Below are 20621 nucleotides of genomic sequence, written 5' to 3'. Positions count from 1 at the left end.
CACAACCTTTAACATTGTAAAACATGATTAAACAGCCTGGCCTTTGTAAATGATACCTCACAGGGTCTGCAGTCCACCACAAAAGCTTTGGTGATGACAGAAGTGGAACTAGCTTACATTTTTAGCCCAAATATCTCTGTACCTTCAGTGATTTGAAAAGTTCTTTGTATGAATATATTTGGCTTCAACAACGGAGATTGTCTTAAAACAAGGGAAGTAGAGTCAGACTGCCTTAAAGAGCTTTACAAAGATGTGAATATGGATGTGTAGGTAGAACTTCTCAAAAGAGATTGTCTCTTTCTGTCCTCGTCAGAATTGGTTGGATCCCTCCAAAGAGCTAAAGAAGCAGATTCGAGGTAAGCGTAGCAGACACACTGTTTACACAGGCTTGCACGCGGTCCCACAAATCCTCAGATTTCACTTTTTAGAGATTCTTAACATTGATGCTGGTTTGTTCCCAGTTGGTGCCTGGATTTTTGGCTTTGCTGTCAAGTTCTACCCTCCAGACCCATCTGTGCTGATTGAAGACATCACAAGGTGGGTCTGATTAAAACTAATAAAACCTGAGCGGACGCCGCTGTTGGATTCTCAGTTTTTATTAAGAGAACGAAGCTGCCTAAACTAAATCAAAGCTGTTTAGTACACTGCAAAAACAGCACTACATGTAATAAAGCAAATGTTAATTAAAAATGAAAAAAAATTCTTGGGGGAAAAAAATCTGCCATCCGGGTAATCAAAGTTGATTTGGTATAATTCTTAAAAACAAATCTAGCTGCTGCGTCCCTTTAAACTATATCCACAATTCTCCAGAGTCAATGTAAGTTTTGCTTCTTACTAGCAAAAGTTTCTTGCCTTAATTTTTTTCCATAGAATGAGTTTTACAGACACTTGATTCAGCTGATTTTGAGATATTTAATAAAGGCACCGTCTGTTGAAAATGTATACTAAAATGAGCATTTTGATCATACATCAAGATGATATTGTCATTTTTGGGTTGGTGTTGCTGATTAATCAGGAGACAGACCAGTGAACTCAAAAAGATTAAATAAAAATCAAAGACTTAAGTGAATACTTACTTGTCACAAACACAAAACGAGCAACCGGGCTGCATGGTAGCTAAAACAGTAAGATCTGACTGAAAATGGAAGAACCAGGGAGCTTTTAAACTGTGGGATGGTGATTACAAGTGTGAACAGGTGAGCAGTTTAACTGATGAGAAGCAGGTGTGGAATGTGCATGACTGAGTGAAAATTAAACTAAACTATCTATATGCTTGGAGTATGTTATGCGTATGTCCTTTAAATGCTGCTGTAAATTAGTGGGTTTTTTAGAATTCTGTTGTAAAGACTGATCGATCAATACGGCGCCGCAGATGGCAGCCTCGGTACATTGCTCTCTTTTGTTTGTGTTGTTCTTGTCTATTTTTTTGGAAATCAGCGACGCAAAACGGATTACTTTTAGTAGAGAAGAACAGCTGTGTATCAAGCAACAAATCACAGAGACGGATTTTCAAAATTTTGAGGACCCAGGAAGTTTATTGGAACAGTTTCTTTCCTTCAGCCATTTCTCTCCTGAATTTGTAGATTGTTTTACCATCCTTTATTATACTTTTTATACTTGTTCAGAATGCTTATGGATATGTGTGTGTGTAAATATACATGTGTGTGTTTACATGATCTTATGTGTTTTTATGTATATTTATTCTCATTTATTGTAGTTGTTGTATGTTTTAGAGAGCGAACACCTACCGAAGCTAAATTCCTTGTAAATGTAATTTTACTTGGCCAATAAATCTGGAATCTGAATCTAAAGTTTTATATAAACTAACTAAAGCCCAGCGGATCCAAACCGATATCTGCTGAAAGCCACTGTTTAAGTGGCTTTCATACACTATAAATAGCGAAATGTATAATTATAAAAATGTTAGACATATATTTCTAAAATAAGCATCATTTTCTTTTGCAAAACTTGCTATCTGAGGAAAAAAAAATTTAGCCAAAAAATGAGAATTTGGATTTTTTTTAATATTTGGCAAGCAATTTTTGCTGTGTAATATATTTCAAAGCTCTCTGTTTAATCTGACCAGAAAAATGTTCTCCATTTTTTTACCTACTTCTTGTTTCATGTTGCCAAATTAGGCTACACTGCAAAAATTATATTTAAGGATTTTTAAAAAGCCTACTTATTACACAATTTATCTTTTTAGTAAAAAAAAAATCTTCTAGATAAATTGTATTACTTAAAAATAAGGTAAATATTCTTAAATATGACAGAAAGTTTGTTGTTGTGAGTAAAATATTCTACCAGTGGGGTAAGCAAAAGTTGCTTGGCTAGAATAAGACTAGCAAATAAACCAAAATTTAGATTATCTTGCTAGTTTTTAGGATTGTAGCCAAACTTGTGATGTGACTGCTTATATTACCTCATTGGTAGAATTTGTTTTAACTCAAAATAAGAAACTTTGCATCATATTTAAATATATTTACCTTATTTGAAGTAATGCTATTTTTATAGGGAAGAGATTATTTTCTTTTTAGACTAAAATTAGACATTACTAAAAATGAGGCATTTTATTTATTTTTTAAATGTATCTTTGCAGTGTATAAATGGAAAACACTTTTCCTCCCATTGGTTTGCTTTAAATATCACTTCCACGTTTTACTCCTTGGTCGTTAGTCTGCTGAACGTACTGCACATTTACAAAGCAAATACAGTATATTTTTAGTATTTCTGAAATGTCACATTTCTCGAAGTATTAGAGCTGCAGTTGTGGCCTACTTGTGTCAGTAGACTTTGAAATGTTTCTAAAAGTTGAAAAGAGAGCATCTTTTATTGATTGGACATAAATAAGAAAGCACTCACAGTAAGATAAAAACGAATCTCCCTTCAGTTCAGTGCAAGCTTTGAGTTGGTCTGATGAGACGTAGATGTAGACATATTAGTCTGGACTACGGACAATTGCTGACTTTTGCACCATTTTGAGGTGTTTTTGTGCAGTGCTTTTAACAATTACTATTGTAGATAGCTTATTGAATGAACAATGTGTAGAGAAACGGCTTTTATATTCGACAGGACTTTGATAGGAAGTCCTGCCAAGACCAAAGTTAGTCTTTGCTCCCATAAAACATGTTCAACTAACTAACTAACTAACCAACCAACCAACCAAATATTTAATAATTTCCGATATATCGATACTGTCTGACTCTTAATTTCTGATAACGATATACATTGATACCGGTATATGCTGTGCCCTCTTCTCATTAAAAGGACAACATTTGAGATTACCGTGCATTCTTAATTGAAACATTTCCTGTTTAAAATGACAACTACTTCAACATGAGTAACAGGAAAAGAGCCATATTGAATTTGTCTCCAACTCAGTGCAGAATGATCACATGTAATCATGAGAACATTTCTAATTTAAAGGTTGAATTTAATAACAGTTTAACAACAACAATTTAATAAAAAGCTATATTTAGAAAAAAAAAATGCCTCCATGCAGGGTTCACCCTTGCTTCACACTGGAAGCATCAGCGGCGCGTAACGTCGGCAGAACGTCACTGCTTTGAATAGAATCCGTTATAGTCTAAGGGGAGTGATTCAAACCAGCCGCGAAGCTTACATTTTAAGGTCCGTCCCAGAAGGCCTTGCTGTTTCACGCAGCTAAAGAGGATCTGGTTTTATTTTAGTCACGAGCCGCTTCTGGGATACAGCAGAAATGTTGCCCACTGGCTGAGATTCTCCCAGTGTGTACTGACACGCAGCGCAACTCGCAAGTAAACCGTTACAGTGCCATTCTGCACCACTGATGCCTCCAGTGGGAAGTAGGTGAGCAGAATCAAAGTACAGTATTTCCTTTAAAAGCTATATTTTAATCTACCAGCCAATAGAGGGCACCATTTGGGGTTGCCAAATACAGTAAACAGTCCATGCGCACAGCAAGGCTGGCACTGTGGAAAATGGCGGACTCGGCAAGTCAAGCAGCTGCTTCTGAGCCTAGAAGATGTTGTTATCCTTCTCAGAAGAGGAGCGACCATAAAAGATCTAAAACCAGAGTGAGTTTAGGTGAAGCCTACAACAGATGGACCCAAATAAAAAAAAATCACGTATCGGCAGTGAACCTGGTATCCCGACGGCTGGAAACCTTGTTCTGTTGTTGCAAATACAACTTCCACACACTAGATGCCACTTTGGTGTTTGTGTTCCATATTCAACCTTTAGGTTTTTTCAGTTTAAATGCGATTAAAAAAACATTTCCTCTTTATAAATGTAGTAAAATACATTTTTAATTATGACCAATAAGATGTGATATTCCATATAAATATGAAATGTCAATCTGATTGATCTTTGAGTGTTTAATCAGAAAATTCTAGGGTTCTTTGCTTATTCAGGGACCATAAGCACACGTTGTATTAATTCAGACAGAGTCAGTATATAGTTCATAAAATTAATTTATATGAATGTTTAGTTGAATGTTTTGTCTTCATGGAATGTAAACGCATGCTGAGCAGACCCTTCTGGATTTAGAAGGCCAAATAGAAAGTGGGTTTATGCTGTAGATGAAAGGTCACTATGTTGGTCAATGTATAGGTGAAAATTGACCCTTTTGGTACATCACATAAATAATTCTTCTAAAATGGTGTACCGTCTTTATTACTTGACCATGTTTATCGTCTATGGAAATAATCTTCCTCCAAGCATGGTTAAAGTGGTCTCAGAATTTAAAACCACATTTGTTGTAATCTTAGACACACCACCTAAAACTAGCATATCAGAACCCACTTCAGTGTGGGCAGTATAAAAACGCTGGTCACATTTATGCTAACCATACAACAGCGCAAGGCTGAGCTGTTGCCAGAATTGTGCTCATGCTACAGATTGTATTGGGAATATCCAGACTCCGAATGAACGCCAGATAGGATCTCATCCTTGTCCGTCCTTTTCCAATTGTAAAAAAAAATCTTTGTAGTGCCCCTTTAAAAATCTGATTCAACCTCCAAAACGTTCAGTTTGTTGACGTCCAGCCATTGGATTAGACCACGTTTACTCTACTGTTGGACTTGTGCGTTAGCGGCCTTTCTACCTTTATGTTTTCAGGTATTACTTGTGCCTGCAGCTGAGAGATGACATCTTGTCTGGCCGCCTCCCCTGCTCATTTGTCACACATGCTCTTCTGGGCTCCTACACTGTCCAGGCCGAGCTGGGAGACTTCGACCCCGAGGAACACGGCCCAGACTATGTCAGCGAGTTCCATTTCGCCCCAAACCAGACACGAGAGCTGGAAGAGAGAGTGATGGAGCTGCACCATAACTACAGGTCAGGAAAGATTCAGGTAATACTGAAGTTAGTATTTAAATTTTAAGAAAATGTTATGGAGGGATTTATCCTGCAGAGGGATGAGTCCAGCAGAAGCAGAGATGAACTTTCTTGAAAATGCCAAAAAGCTGTCAATGTATGGCGTGGACCTGCATCACGCTAAGGTGAGGACATGTCTCACGTTTCACCCTTCATCTGTTAGTGCATTTTACTGAAGCTCTTTCATTCCCTGCTCCTAAATTAACTAGGACTCAGAGGGGATCGACATCATGCTCGGTGTGAGCGCAAACGGGCTGCTCATCTATCGAGACCGCCTCCGGATTAATCGCTTTGCTTGGCCCAAAATTCTCAAGATCTCCTACAAAAGAAGCAACTTTTACATCAAAATCCGCCCTGGTGAGGTAAATGGATCATCATCTTATTTTTTAATGCTTACATGGATTTGCCACAGTTTACTGTGCAATCACAAAACCTCAGAAAAAAAAGTGCAATCGCTGGCAGAGAGGAATGAAAGCTTTTTAGGCAAAGACCCACCTTATTTGTAATGGTTAAAGTTGCATTATTGCATTTTTTGACTGGAACCAAGCAGCATGAAAGGTCTGGGTTCAGAATTGTCCTTCTGAAGATTAGATTAGAGATTATACTTTATTTTTGTCTTCCTTAACTGAACTTTTAACGTGATCGTTTCAGTGTCTAGACCTACATTCAGTTGAATCTAATTTTCTGCTCACTGACAGATTTTTGTTCCATTTTTAGCTTTCAGGACACCTGCTGTGTTTTTATAATCACAGTTAAACTGACCTTGACATCTTGCTGGTGATCATTAAGGCCATTTTAAAGCATACACTTATTCTGAATAACTCTCCTTCAAAGTCAGCTGTCAGTTTCAGTTTGCCTGAAGTGTTATAAATACATTTTCTGAACCATTCACGCACAATTCTTTTTTGGAACTCCTCTGATGAATGGACTTTCCCCCCTTCTTTAAAAAACAGTTATTGCTAATAACCTATTGATCTGACAGGGTTTTATTGTCTTCACACGACTGAACACCAGACGTATGAGCATGAATGACTAATATAGGTTGGCGTGAGATAGAAAATCTACTCGACATCCTCCCATGAGCCAAGAGGATGCAGTTTAAATAAAACAGAAAAAAAGATTGATTTTTCATTTGCTGTGGAGTAAACACAATTCATCCAGCTGCCAACCTTCCATCATTCCCCACACGCTGTTCCTTCACGATCTTTCTTTTCTTCCTCATCCCCTTCCCACACCTCCTCCCCCACACCTTCACTCCTTCCCCCCACCATTCAGTACGAACAGTTTGAGAGCACCATAGGCTTCAAGCTGCCCAATCATCGGGCCTCAAAGCGACTGTGGAAGGTCTGCATAGAACACCACACCTTCTTCAGGTAGGACCAGATATTGACAGGGAGACGGACACCTTTGTGCACTGTTTTTTTTGCACTCTGCATGAACTGTTAGCACTTTCTATGATGTCTATAATAGGAAAAAAAACAGTCTTTAGACAGCCTTTGTTTATTAACCTTTTGTGTTTCAGAAACTGGGATTTCTGAGGTTTAATGGGGATTATTTTTTTACATTTTTTATTTTAATTTTTGTTCAGCTTGAATGTGATCAGTTTCAGAAACAAAATCAAGTCTATTAAGCCATAAACATGACACTCCTTACATATGTTACACAAAACAACCAAAGAAATGTTTTAAAGGTTGAATATGGAACACAAACACCATAGCGACATCTAGAGTTTGGAGGTTGTAGTTGCAACAATAGATCCAAGTTTCCAGCTATTGGGAGGCCAGATTCGCTGCCGATACGTGAAGTGACCAGCCAGCACCATGTCCAGTTATGAATCGCATAGGGTAAGGACTCATTTTTACTAATAAGTTTATTTCACAACAGCATTTAACATTAGAACATCTTCTGGGCTCAGAAGCAGCTCCTGGACTTGCTGAATGCACCATTTTCTACAGTGTCAGTCTTGCTGTGCTGAGCGGATTGTTTACTGTATTTGGCAACCCACAACGAAACATTTTATTGGCTGGTACATTGTTTTTTTCAAATTAAAATATAACTTTTAAAAGAAATACTGTACCTTCATTCTGCACACCTCTAAACGCCCCGTGGAGGTATTATTTTTTTTTAAATGTGGTTTTTATTACATTGTTCCAAATTCAGCTTTTAAATGTATTTTGTTGCTAGTAGCCAGTTTGAAAAGTCCCATTTTGAATGCTATTTAGAAAGTTTTCACTAAAGTAAAAAAATAAAAGTTTTAATTAGTATAAAATCATGATTTTTTTTCACTAACAAAGTGATTGCCACAGAGCTGTAAGCCAGGAAAATGCGGCATTTCTTATTAGGGGGTTTCGGTATTAAATTAACCCTCCCACTGTCCTCGTGGATGACCAGGCCAGGAAAGTTGACCAGTTGAGCAGGGTTGATGGTTTATTTGTTGAGGTCCACATGGCAGGGGTGAGGAGTGACAGTGGCGTGTCCAGATCTTTTAAAATGGGGTGGCCCAGGTGAGGCACAACTTTGTGCATGGGTGGTTGCACATGGTGGCAATGGTTATGCTATTTTTGTTTTACCCCAAGCCTTTTTTGGACAATGAAAAGCCTTTTTAAAGGTAAATTAGTGTGGTGGCGCCTGGGGTGGCCAATCAGATTCCAAGGGTGGCATGTGCTACCTCAGCCACTCCCTGGACACGCCCCTGAGGAGTGATCACCACCTCACCCCTGCCATGTGGACCTCAAGAAATAAACCATCTACCCTGTGCAATGGTCAACTTTCCAGGCGGGGTCACCCATGAGGACAGTGGGAGGGTTAAGAAAATGAAGTTACTTGACAAGTGAAGGAAAAATTGTAGGCCTAAAAAATCTGTGGCATGTGATCTATTTATTGTGTCAATGTTGTGGCTAATCGGTCTTTGTTTTGTTAATGCCAAAATACCATTATGTTTCCAGTCAAGCTGTTTTCCTGGTATTTTATTTATAGATTCAGCAAATCAAATAGATTAATCTATGTTTTTGGTGAAAACAACTGTCTTCCAAAGTTGTCAGCTGTTCAGCTGGTTCATTACTCAAGTTTAGATGCTGTTTTTTGTGCTTGAAGCAGTAATACATCAGCATGAAATGGCCCACCAAAAAGCAAACGAGGCTATATAAATGAAGGACAAAGCTCCGAATAAAAGAAAAACTGGTAATATCTACAGAGAAGCTTCAAGAAGCTTGGAGAACATGAATCTGTCTCTTTAAAATAAAATAAAATAAAATAAAATGATGGTTTATGGTTTTTAATCAAGATTTTTTGGAAGTTTAAACATTTCAGTTTTCTTTAAAATGTCCTCTCTTTATTTGTCATTCATATTATTCTTGTCCCTTTCTACTTCGTGGTTCAAAGTTATCTTCCAGGTTCCTCTGATGCTTGGGTTGATAAGCGTCCCTGGCCTGATGGTTTAATTTCCTTTTGTCAGAGTCAAACTCAGCTATGCTTGCTTCTGTTTTACAGTTTACATGTTTGCTGGGTATTTGTTTGATCTATTCTTGTTTTGTAGCCACCAACAAGCTTCTAGCATAAATCTGGTAGATTTTTTTCATCACTCTTCTTGGCAGAATTAGGGAGTTGGTTTAAATTAGTTGGTTTTTGGCACAGACGTTTGAGATCCACAACTGTGTTAAGGTCCAGATTGCAAAAGTCTGATTTATCCACTCGAGTTATGGTTAGGGTTAATGCTCTGGGTTAACTCTATTGGAACACCTCACTGTTACCATGTTTCAGCTATCTAGCTGATTATTTCTGGTACATTTGAAGAGATCGGATTCGGAAGGAGGTTTACTTTTTTATTCCTCATACTTTGTGCACCAGAACAACAGCATCATTCTACCACAATCATGCTTCACAGTTGGTTGCATGCTCTTATGTGTAAAGCTTCACCTTGACTCTCCCAAAATTTGGGGGGCCAATTAGGTTTTTGTCTCCTGACCACAAAACCTTCCCCCAAACAAGTCCTTTATGGACACTGATGATGGGTAAATACGGCTTGGCCTTCTTAAAAGAGTAGAATAATCACCCTTAATTAAAGATGCATGCACACAGTGAACCATAAGCAAGGTCCTTTTGGAAGAGAGATACCCCACAGTGAGTTCAAACTTGTGGACCCAATTCCATCATTGCTGGAGTCAGAGTTAAAATAACCACTGTCACTCAACATATATAGAAAGCAAAGATTTTCATGAAATGAGCCTTTTCACAGGTTGGTTTCCCCAGAGCCTCCTCCCAAGGGCTTCCTTGTGATTGGCTCCAAGTTCCGCTACAGTGGGCGGACCCAAGCCCAGACCAGACAGGCAAGCGCTTTGATTGACAGGCCTGCACCACTGTTTGATAGGTCCATTAGCAAGCGGTACCTGCTGCCTCGGAGCATAGATGGAGGTATGAACCAGACTCTTGCACTGTCTAACTCAATTATTTATTTATTTATTTATAAGCTATTAAAAATCTTTACCACTTGCCTCTGGGTTACTGTTGCCCTCCCCCTCTCTTTACCAGCCTCAGCTCTAGGGGACAGTATGGACCAGCTGTCCCAAAAAAGCTCCAGCGAGCGCACTCAGTTTATGTCTAGAGAAGACCTGGATCAGGAGGGCAGTCTCGACCTGGACCACGATCAGTATCAGGACCAGGACCAGTATGCAGATCAGGAGGTGGAACATCCTGACCGGAAGCAGACACTGGGTGCCTGCAGGTCAATGCCTTCCAAGACGCTGGAGCTCAAGGTACAGGGTGGATTCACACCACGGGTTTCACAGTTGATTTGCTTGTTGTATATTATAGCCGTCAGAGAGTCTGATGCTTGGGAACACGGGGTAAATTAATTACATGTCAGCTTTGAGTGGAGCTTTCATTACCTCTTACCTGTTTGTAAAATGAAATCAGCTGATTACAGAGGTGTCAACATTACAGACACAAAATCATCTCATTTATAGAATTTTCCTCCTTCACAAGTCCTGCATGAACTTAACACTTTTAATCTTTCTCTTTCACATTTCTTTTAGCTAAAGTCACTAACCATCATCTGCTCTATCCCTTCTTGGCTTTTATATCTCATGCACTTCTTCAGAAGTCTAAGAGCTCTCAGTTTGAGTTATCTCACATCTCCAAAAATCTTTCTTGACTTCTTTGCTTCAAATTATATTTTTCTAACCAACTCTCTGACCCAGAGCTAAATGTGTGCTTCCTTGCTGCTGCACTTCTAACACTGCTAACCTCAGCTCTCTTTTTCTCACATTTCTGCCCTCCACATTGCCCTCTCATGCAGGATGAGGAGCCAGGCTCGCCTGTAGATTCAATGCCAGAGGTATTTCAGAGCTATTTGTCTGTGCAGTTCCTTTAGCTCGTGGATTGGTAACCTGTGACTAAGCACAGGCTTCCTCACCGTTTGTCTAAGGAAGTAATGCATTTTGCATCGTGATTTCCAGGATTCCTCTATGTAGAATCCATGGAAATGGCATGAGTTGATGTTCAAATACATGATAAACATACATTTATTTCTTTTTTTCTACTGGAAGAGAACCGGTTTAGCAGAAATTGACATTAAATATAAATGTCACACAGAAAATTGATGTAGTTTCAATTGACTGCACACATCTAGCATTCCTCTTTAACATGATATTATCAGGATTAGCAGATCAAGTAAATGAGCCTGAAAGGGAATATTTTGGCCACTCTGACATGTGTTTCTCCGTAAAAGTTTGATCTTGTTAATTGGTCAAAGCTTCTTGAATTTGGAGGGAAAATTTACCACAAATGAGTGAAAAGTGTATTGTTGCAGCCTTTAAAGGTGTGGAACACTGAAAAGCCATTTTTTACTGATTATTTCTGATTATTATCACTCACTCTTGAGTTTTTCATGCAGGCTGAGCATAAAAATAGTCTCCTACACCTATCTCCTGCGTTCGCTTCTGATAGAAAATAGATGGTGAAACTCTAGGATTTGAAAAGCCTGACAGATCTACGTCACACTGTCACTTAACATTCATGGACTCACCCATCTTGATCCATGGCAGGGAAGGCTGTTGTTAGTTTAGCGTCCAAAAAACAGCAGAGAATGTCTTGGCTTGTAGAAGCAAACAGTTAGCATTAGAAACACCACCACACAGCAGAACTTCTCCAGGCTTGTGTTATTTGTGGAGATATAACATTCATGTTGCAAGTTAGTGATAGAGTTGCGTTGCTGTCATCCAGACTGAGGTGAGAAATAAGACTCCAGAACCTGCCATCTGAAGCTCAGCTGTGATGTGGCTCACTTTGAGTTCCTGGAAATGGTGCACCGGTGTTTTAAGTCCCCATAGTACGACTTACAAGACATTTATTCCTACTAGAGACCACTGCAAATGTATTGATTAAACAAGTGTTCCACACCTTTTAAAAGCTCCAGTCTCTTCAATTAATTAATAAATCTGACCACCTGTAGAAAATGTAATACTTCTGGAGCATCCATGGATAAAATAGGATTAATTGATTTGAACTTTTCTTCTCATAATAACTAATGTAATGTGAAAAAGATGAAGGTAAAATCTGACATTTTGAATATTGGAGAGGTTATCAGACCTGTTGAACATAAACTTTTTCTCTGAACTTAGGCCAGTTAGGAAGCTATCTAAAATAAGAGAGTAATTATTGTCAAAATGGCCAAAATATCTCTAATCATTGTTTACATTTCTGTATATCAGATTTATTTTTTCTAGTTGACCAATTTCCTGCTTTTGTTAAACTAAAAGTGGAAAAAGGTTTTTCCTAAATATTAAATAATTTTCGCTCCTTTTTCACAAATCAGGCTCTGCAGAAATAACGTGTTGCTTGTTTTGTATCAGCCTTGTTTGTTATGGATGTTAAAGTTTATATCAGTGTTGTATTAGCAAATGAAGGAACCTCTCATTTGTGGCTTTATAAAATGTTCTCATCAAATCTGTTATTTGAAGAAGTATGGGAATAATCCTCCTCCAATCACTTAAGCCCAGTCAATAAATGACTGCATTAATTATCGTTTGGCTGACACTAAAATGGATTGTCCCTGGCTTCTTGGCAGAGCATTATTCAGCCTCTCTCACACTCACACACACACACACACACACGCACGCACGCACGCACGCACACACACACACACACACACACACACACACTTCAATGGTGTCAAATGTTTGTCAGTCTGGCTGCTTGCCTGCCTCTTTGACTCACCTGCAGCATTTGTCTCTGCTCGCATCTGTTGTCCCCTCCCTCAAACTCTCAATCTCCTGCTTTGCTCAAACAAAAACCTCCTCCGTTCAATCCATCTCACTTGCTCCACCTCATCTGTTGGAAAAGGATGTGGTTCACCTTCGGCCCAAACAGGAGGTACTGCTTGTCCTCTATTCTTGGCATGTGCTGTGTTTGAACCTCACCAGGTGTTCCCTTGTTGTCTTATTTTTCTCTGCATATTTATTCATATTCTGAAAAGCTTTATTTCTACTGTACACATAATTGTTTAGTGCATCGCTTAAGAACTCATAATAGTTTTGAATATCAGTTTCAAAGGCGTTTGCCAGTAAAATGTATTTCGGTCGTTGTTAATGGAATAATTGCAGACCTTAATTAGCCCCGGCTTTGTGCTTTATCTGTCACAGACAAGGTGCAATGTTAATCTGTTTAAAAGTTAAGGTTTTAAATTTGTCTCTTGCTGAGAGACTTTTAAACCTTCAGCTTTCCAAATGGACTTCTTTGCTTCCACCATAATGGACGATAATGAAAAGCTTGATGAAATTTGTCGTATCAGTTTTCTGATAGTCTCTAAGACCTTGATTATCCATTTTTGTGTGCACTTTTTAAAGTAACAAAAGGATTCATTTTTGAACTATGACAGATTTTGAAATTGAATTTTTAGAATTTTTTTTTTATTTTTGTCCTTCTTTAATCCACGAGTAGCAGTTCTTGGATAAACCAGAGGATGTTTTACAAAAGCACCAGGCCAGCATCAACGAGCTGAAGCGGGCTTTGAAACAGCCAAACAGTAAGATGGCTCAGAGGGAGAAACGCATCGCCTCAGCCACTCCTCCCACAGAAACGCCAGAATGGAAATCAGTAAGACTCTCATTTACAACACAAACACATGTTAATGTTCCCTGATGATAATTTGTGTATTTGCACAACAACTAAACATGTCCATGTGATGTCCCGCCAATTTGTTAGTTTATTATTTGGTATCCATAATGTAAAGTGATGGGGCCTACACAAATCAGACTATTAGTACTAGTGTTTATTTTTATTTCTTATTAGCACTTAAAATGTTCTGAACAAATCAGCAAAAAAGCCTATTCTTACATTTTGGTAAAAGCTATAATAATATGTTTCTCATTCAGGCTTATTAAAGGTGTGGAACACTTAAAACCCATTTTTAACTGATTATTTCTGATAATAATTGATCACTCTGAGTTTTTCATGCAGGATGAACATGAAAACAGTCTCCTACACCTATCTCGTGCATTAGCTTCTGACAGAAAATAGACAGTGAAACTCTAGGATTTAAAAAACCTGACAGATCTACATCACACTGTCACTTAACATTCATGGACTCACCCATCTTAAGGGGGATGGCTATTGTTAGATTAGCATCCAGGAATCAGCAGACAACATCCCGACTAGTAAAAGCTAACCGTTAGCATTAGCAGCACCACCACACAGAAAAGCCCCTCCAGGCTTGTGTTTTTTGTGGAGATAAAATATCTACAATGCAAGTCAGTGGTAAAGTTATCCAATCCGATGAGAGATGCCCAAATATCAGGAAACAAGACTCCAAAAACCTGCCGTCTGCTGCTGCTATCTCCGTGCTGATGCAAGCAATTCATGTTTTTTTTTGCCCTGAGTACTGCAAGGCATTCATTCCTACCAGAGACCACTGAAAATGTATTAATTAAATGAGTGTCTCACTCCTTTAATGTAAACAAATAAGAATACAGTCAATAAAACAAGAACATTCCATTGTTGTTCAAGATATATGAATGATAGAATGAGTCTAAAAGTTTAAAACTATTCAATTTGTTCAGTAGATTTCATTTTCTAAAAACTACATTTAGCATCTGTGCAAAATGTTTATTTTTTTCTCTGAGAAATTATTATTGTCTTCATTAAAAAACACTGAAGGCTGCCCTCCTGCCAGTGAGCAATTAATCTCTTCTTGTTAGTTGGGAGTAATAATATCTTTCGGTTGCATCTTGTTGTATTTTTAATAAATTAACTGGAGGCCAAAAAAAAAAAAACAGCAAAAAAACAATCTTGTAGCTTTTGTTAAAAGTATGTTAGCAATTAAGTTCCTCAGTTGATTTAATTAGACCTTGAACCAAAACCATTTGTTGTACTAATATTTTTAACAAGCCTTTGATATTCATTAAGAGTTTCATTGTGGATTGATATGGAACGACCTCTTCTGTGAACAGGCATAGATAATACAGGCTATAGACAAAAAACATAGACAAAATCCATGATAATTCTTGGATGAAATCTTCCCCCTACTATGAGTACATTTTTATTCAGTTCTACATTTCAGAGACGGAGGGAGCAGTTTTAAGGCTAATTAAACTGTTTACTCTGTCAATTTAGGCAACCAATGATGCCAAATTGACAGAGAAGGAGGATGCTTATGAGCGAACGCTGGAATCTTACTCTAAAGCAGAAAAGAGTGAAACCTCCTCAGGTGGTACTGAGACGTTAGCAGCATCATCTCAGACTGGTGCAATTAGGAGTAATTGCCAAACATCCAGGGAATCTTCAACAGCCAAACGAGGAGCATCCATAATTGCAGTAGATGGATGGAAGGGAAGGAACATGATGAATGATGCGGCTAATGGGCATCATGAGCACATAGTGGAAAGGAATGAATTTCATGAAAATGGGTACAGCTCTCCACCTGACAACCTGATGAGTAAAATGAATGCAGACAAGAAGTATTTTCAGTTCGAGCATCGAGAGAGGCCGAAGAACTTTGAATCTCCTGTGGCTTTGGACTTTCTTCCTAAGGGTGACAGAGCCAGAGGTGTGAGTGGCGTGAGTCATTGTGGCGGCTGGAAAAAAAATGACTTAAGCCCCATGGGAGAGAAGAACTGCAACAAACCTCTCAACTCACACTCTGAAGTCGCCAAAAAAGCTCCCCTCAAACCACAGAGATCAAAGAAATCTTTGAAAAAAGAGAACAAAGATATGAACCCTCAAATTCAAAGCCAGTCTGACAGAACCGCCTTTGGTGCAGCCGGGGACGTATGGATGGCAAAAGCATACGAGTCGGAGAGGAGACCTGGTGAAAACACTCTACTCCAGTCTTTAATGTTGTATCAGCAGCAAGTTCACCAGCAGATCAAGAATGACTTGTTTGGTCAACAGGAGCTCAGGGATTCAATAGATCAGGTCCATCAAACACAAATCAGTGCTCTTCATGAAGATGCATTTCAGAACACCTCAGAGTTTAGCCCAAGATTCCCAGCAGCTCCCCCCTGCAGCCTCCCACTTAAAACACAGTGGTCCCGAGACCGGCCGAACAACACGGACCTGAGCCACATCCACTACAGGACCCCCGGCCAGGAAACCGACAAGAGGAAGCAAGCGGTAAACCATCCGCCCCCTTCAGCCTGTTTGTCCATCATCGGAACGTAAATCATTGCATGAGCTTCAGGCGATGTGGTGCAGACCTTGTTTTTGCCATCTAGAAAACCCCTAATGACATCATGCGCACATGTACTTTGACCCTCATGTGGCTGTTCATGAGAAAGCAAAAGTTCACGTCCCTTCGCATCGCACCATTGACCGACCCAGTTCACGTCCATGGCCCTGGGAGCATTTTGCTTTCGCTCGTTTGCCCTTAAAGCTTGACATCCGCTTGGCCATTTCAGAATGCTTCGGGCCTTTAAGCAAAGTTTGCATTGCTTAAGCTTCAGGCGGCCTTAACTTTGACCCCCGGCCTCTCCTTCCAACACCCTCACAGAGTAAAGGTGGCACTGTTGCAAGGAGCGCAGAACCCTTCCACCATTTTTCTTTTCTCACATAATTCAAATCCCTTTTAGTAAATAGCTTTGGGCATTGGAACCAAATGTTCTACTGTGGCACCTCTGTAGCAATAGCAGAAAACATAAAAAAAGGTGATTAGAAATAGTCAGACTGCAGAGCTGCCAAACCTCTTCGGGGCTGGGGCATTCATATGCTGCATTCCTACGTGTGAATACCTCACCCCTGAATTAAATGGGAGAAATCAGTTCTTTCGGTGCATGGCATTACCATTGCACTTACAGTCATTTAACTGATGTCAAACTGAATGAGACCGTATGTGCATGCTAGTGACATCAGCCTCAAGGTTTGAAAGTTTCCTTAAATTATGAGATTGACACTTACAATAAAAAGTGAGCATAAACAAAAAGATTATAACCTGGAGTTGATTTTATGCACACGGAACTCACCAGTGAACTCTGGTTATAGTTGTAATGCAACAGATTGTTGTGTTTATTGTGCTACACGAAGCAATTAGGCAGTGAACCAACTTTCAATATCCTCTAATCAGTTTTTCTAATATGATTATGCACATGCTTCATTAGTTTAGATTAATGTTTTAATGACGTTTGTGTTTCTGTTTCATAGGAAACTCCCCCCACACCTGCGATCCATGAGGAGCCCTTTAGCGATGCCTCAGTGAGTCACCGTAGCTCTTCTTTTATTCATTTATAAAATCACAGGCTGATGTTAACTAATCAAGAGAAGGGTATATTGCATTCATATAAAATGTTTCTGATATTTATTAAAAATGAGATCCAATCTTTATTTTTTTTCCTTTGCAAAGAAAATGCTAGGACAGGGTTATAATGTGGCTTGACGATGTAAGGTCATGACTGCTTTACCTGCTTTGATGTCTGTACGGAGTCGGTTCAAAATCATGATGTCATACTGGGTTTCAGATTAAGGGAGTGGAGTCACTGGTAGAGTAATAGAGTCTTCCAGCTTGCTGCCTCAGACTTTTCTGTTTATTTTCTTTAAAGTCCCATTAGTCATTAGACCCATCCCTGTGGGGATCGGTGAGCTGCAGCAGTGGCTGGACTCGGGAACTATTTGATGGTTATTTGATGGAACTATTTTTAAGGTAATTGGCATGACCCGACCGGCATTTGAACCTCAGTCTGCCAGTCCCAGGGCATACGCTCTTACCACTAAGCCGCTGAGGTCAGAGCATGACTAAAATCCACCGACCCAGAAAATTCATCACTATGCCACAATTGTTGCGTTTTTGATTTACATTATGATTACCTCATGCTACTTTTGCATCGGGTCGCCGCCCTGCTATGATGAGCCAACCTATTAGAGCCATTTCTCAGTTGTGATAGAAATCCACCCAAACCATGTATATTTGAGTCAAGTCTTACCAAGTGGAGCCACACTGAGTAGCAGACAAATCACTTTAAGTGGAGTCCATTCTCCTGTTGTCCCTGTGAATCCAGAACAGCAATGTAAAAACATGGAAATAAATTGACTTATGTGTGCTTCAAGCACTGATATATGTATACAATAATCTTATTTGCAGAGGGAACCATGGGAGAGGCGTCTGGGCTCTGTATCTGAGGATGACCAGGACCATGACATCTTGTACCTGAAGGAAACCCACCTGGGCATCGAGCGTAAATGTTCCAGCATCACTGTTAGTTCTACTTCTAGCCTGGAAGCCGAAGTAGACTTTACCGTCTTGACAGACCTGCAAACGGGCATGGAGGAATTTTCTAGGGGAATGTCAGAGTTGGGAGATAGGGATCTCTCCCCTGATAGGGGGCTGTGCATGGGCATCGACCTGCTCCAACATCAAGGGCCTCCTGAAGTGCCTCCTCCCTTGGCTCCAGCTCCAATGCCCAGAGGAGTCAGCAGTAGCAGCCCTCCAGCCAAACCTGTCCAACCTGAAGAGGTCCGACCAGAAGTCAAAAGGCCCGATGGTCAGGTAGATGCAGGGCTCCAATAAATTCACACTCCACATTTAATTATTGTGCATTTAGAAACTGAAACCTTCTGTTTTTCATCTTGTAAGCCTGTTGTTCCCAAAAAACCAAAGAGATCAGTGCCAGTGTCTTCGTCGGTGGACAGAGATCAGTCGCACAAAGAGGCCAGTCGTGTCTCCACCATCACTCCCCTAAGCAGGGAGGCCAGTGACATCATACCCACTCCAATGGTCAGGAAAACTGATGTCAGAACAGAAACTCAACCCAATGGGTCAGAACTCACCACTACCATTGTAGAGTTCACAGACCAGGTTAGTTCAGTATTTTAAATGTTAGCTGGAAATGTCCAGCTATCCAGTTCTGAAGGAAAATTTTATTAAAACTAGTGGTATGTTTCAGGATCATGGTATCACTGGCCTGAGTGAGGTTTCTTACTCTACAAGACAGAGTGTATCACCAGTAAGTAAAAACACGACTGCAGCACCATAGAAAATGCATTAAATGTAAATTTATTTCAGTATCAGCACAAGTGGTGCAAGTACAGTAAGCAGGAGTAAGAACAGACTGTTCAAGGTGAAGTATCATGAGAGGAGGTGCTCTCTGAAGTGATGAATATTCAGAATATTGAAAATAGAACAACATACTTGCTTCATGAGTGTTTTGTAGCATGCTGCATGATCATGAAACCAAATACAAAAGACATTCTGATCTGAAACAGCCATGCGTCTCAGGAAGATGTTATCAGAATAGAATAATCGTTGTCATATTACAGCACCAATTAAAAATAGTTTACTATGTCCTCGTAGCAAAAACAAATACATATATATATATATATATATGTATATATGTCTATATATATGTATATATGTATATATATGTATATGTATAAGTATATATATATATATATATATATATATATATATATATATATATATATATATATATATATATATATATATATAATTAGTCAGCCTACATATTCCAAGACAAGGAAAACAAAAAATGTCTGAGAACCTATCCTTGAGGTACACCACTGGAATGAAGAGGGTTTGTTTAACCCTAATAGCTTTCACCCCAACAAGGATTGTGATTAGGCTTTTGACAACATTTGGAATAGTCAGAATTGTTCCCAAAGCCAACACATTTTTGGGAATTAATTGTAAGACGTTAATAGGTAACGATAGGTTAGTAGGAGAAATAAGCTTAAGGTGGTGTGATGAGAAGTAAGAGAGCTGCTCATCGAGGGGTTTCGGTACCTTGACCAGTATTATTAATTATAATGAAATGCTATTGACCAGAAAATACACAGACTATGTAATTAGACTGCTTTCTTGTTTGTTTCTTCTCTTAGTGAGAGGGTTGGCCCAGGAGAGCGATGCACTTTGGACAGTGGGTCAATCAGATAATTAATTGCTTATTGCCAGAATATTCTCTGTAAAGAAATGTAATAAAAAAATAAAACAGCAGATAGGATTCTAGTCGAGAAGGATGGAACAGAGTTATAGTTGGTATCCAGTGATTCATTTTCTCTGTTTATTTTTGTAATACTTCTAGCTGCTCTGCTTTATCAGGTACACAAGGGCAGTCTTGGAAGAGAGACATCAGGCTCGCCTATTCTTGTAACCGAAAATGTTACTTCAGCCACTACTCATGTCTCAAAGGTAAAGGCTTTAATAAAACATACAAGGCACGTGCTATGCATCTGTAGCAACCCACCTGGGTGCAGTTTATCTCATCTGAACGTGAGTTTTAATGAATGCTGTTCAAAGAAAATCCTCTGTCTGTTGCAGACGGTGAAAGGAGGATACTCAGAGACGAGGATCGAGAAGCGGATTATAATCACAGGAGATGATGATGTAGATCAGGAGCAGGTAAGACAAGAATAAGCTCATAATCATGATCAGCATCATATGCAAAAATAACCCCTCAAAATCCATGTTAAGGGAATGTTTTCAGGGATTTAAAGAGAATGCACAGACAGGATAAGTCATAAGCATAAAAATGTATCTCTAATTCTTTAGATGGAAATGAAAATTAAAAGATCAATATGTCATCCCAAATATTTTATTTGTCTTTGTGATTCATTTCATGCAAACAAAAGAAAAAACAACTCCTTTTGTCCTTCCAGGCTCTGGCCATTGCAATACAGGAAGCTAAGCAGCAGCATCCAGACATGCAGGTGACCAAGGCGGTAGTTATTAGGGAAACCGAGTCATCTACTGAAGACCGACATGGCACATCATAGGTACATGTAGCATCTTATCTCTAAGTACTGTTATCATTCCATTACTGAAATGCAGG

At 39.2% G+C, this 20621-nt stretch overlaps 1 protein-coding gene across 5 annotated transcripts in view; it reads left to right on the top strand.

The window, feature by feature from the left end:
- Positions 1-20621, top strand: part of si:dkey-178k16.1 (band 4.1-like protein 1) — a 54353-nt gene that overhangs the window by 31454 nt on the left and 2278 nt on the right. Inside the window, exons 5-23 of one of the 5 annotated variants that reach the window (XM_015967609.3) lie at positions 314-356; positions 462-537; positions 5098-5316; positions 5393-5480; positions 5565-5717; positions 6631-6728; positions 9590-9765; positions 9883-10106; positions 10649-10687; positions 12694-12723; positions 13291-13446; positions 14962-15960; positions 16984-17034; positions 17918-18322; positions 18410-18631; positions 18720-18779; positions 19892-19981; positions 20111-20191; positions 20449-20565. In XM_015967609.3, the coding sequence (XP_015823095.3) occupies positions 314-356; positions 462-537; positions 5098-5316; positions 5393-5480; positions 5565-5717; positions 6631-6728; positions 9590-9765; positions 9883-10106; positions 10649-10687; positions 12694-12723; positions 13291-13446; positions 14962-15960; positions 16984-17034; positions 17918-18322; positions 18410-18631; positions 18720-18779; positions 19892-19981; positions 20111-20191; positions 20449-20565 (3327 nt within the window). The remainder of the gene's footprint in view (positions 1-313; positions 357-461; positions 538-5097; positions 5317-5392; positions 5481-5564; positions 5718-6630; positions 6729-9589; positions 9766-9882; positions 10107-10648; positions 10688-12693; positions 12724-13290; positions 13447-14961; positions 15961-16983; positions 17035-17917; positions 18323-18409; positions 18632-18719; positions 18780-19891; positions 19982-20110; positions 20192-20448; positions 20566-20621) is intronic. The other 4 variants (XM_015967612.3, XM_015967611.3, XM_015967614.3 and 1 more) reach the window with 4 other exon arrangements.

Source organism: Nothobranchius furzeri, chromosome 15 (genome assembly GCF_043380555.1).
Source record: "Nothobranchius furzeri strain GRZ-AD chromosome 15, NfurGRZ-RIMD1, whole genome shotgun sequence".
In the NCBI taxonomy this organism is placed as follows: Eukaryota; Metazoa; Chordata; class Actinopteri; order Cyprinodontiformes; family Nothobranchiidae; genus Nothobranchius; species Nothobranchius furzeri.
Note: the sequence above shows the minus strand (reverse complement) of the source record. Positions and strands in the feature narration are given on the sequence as shown.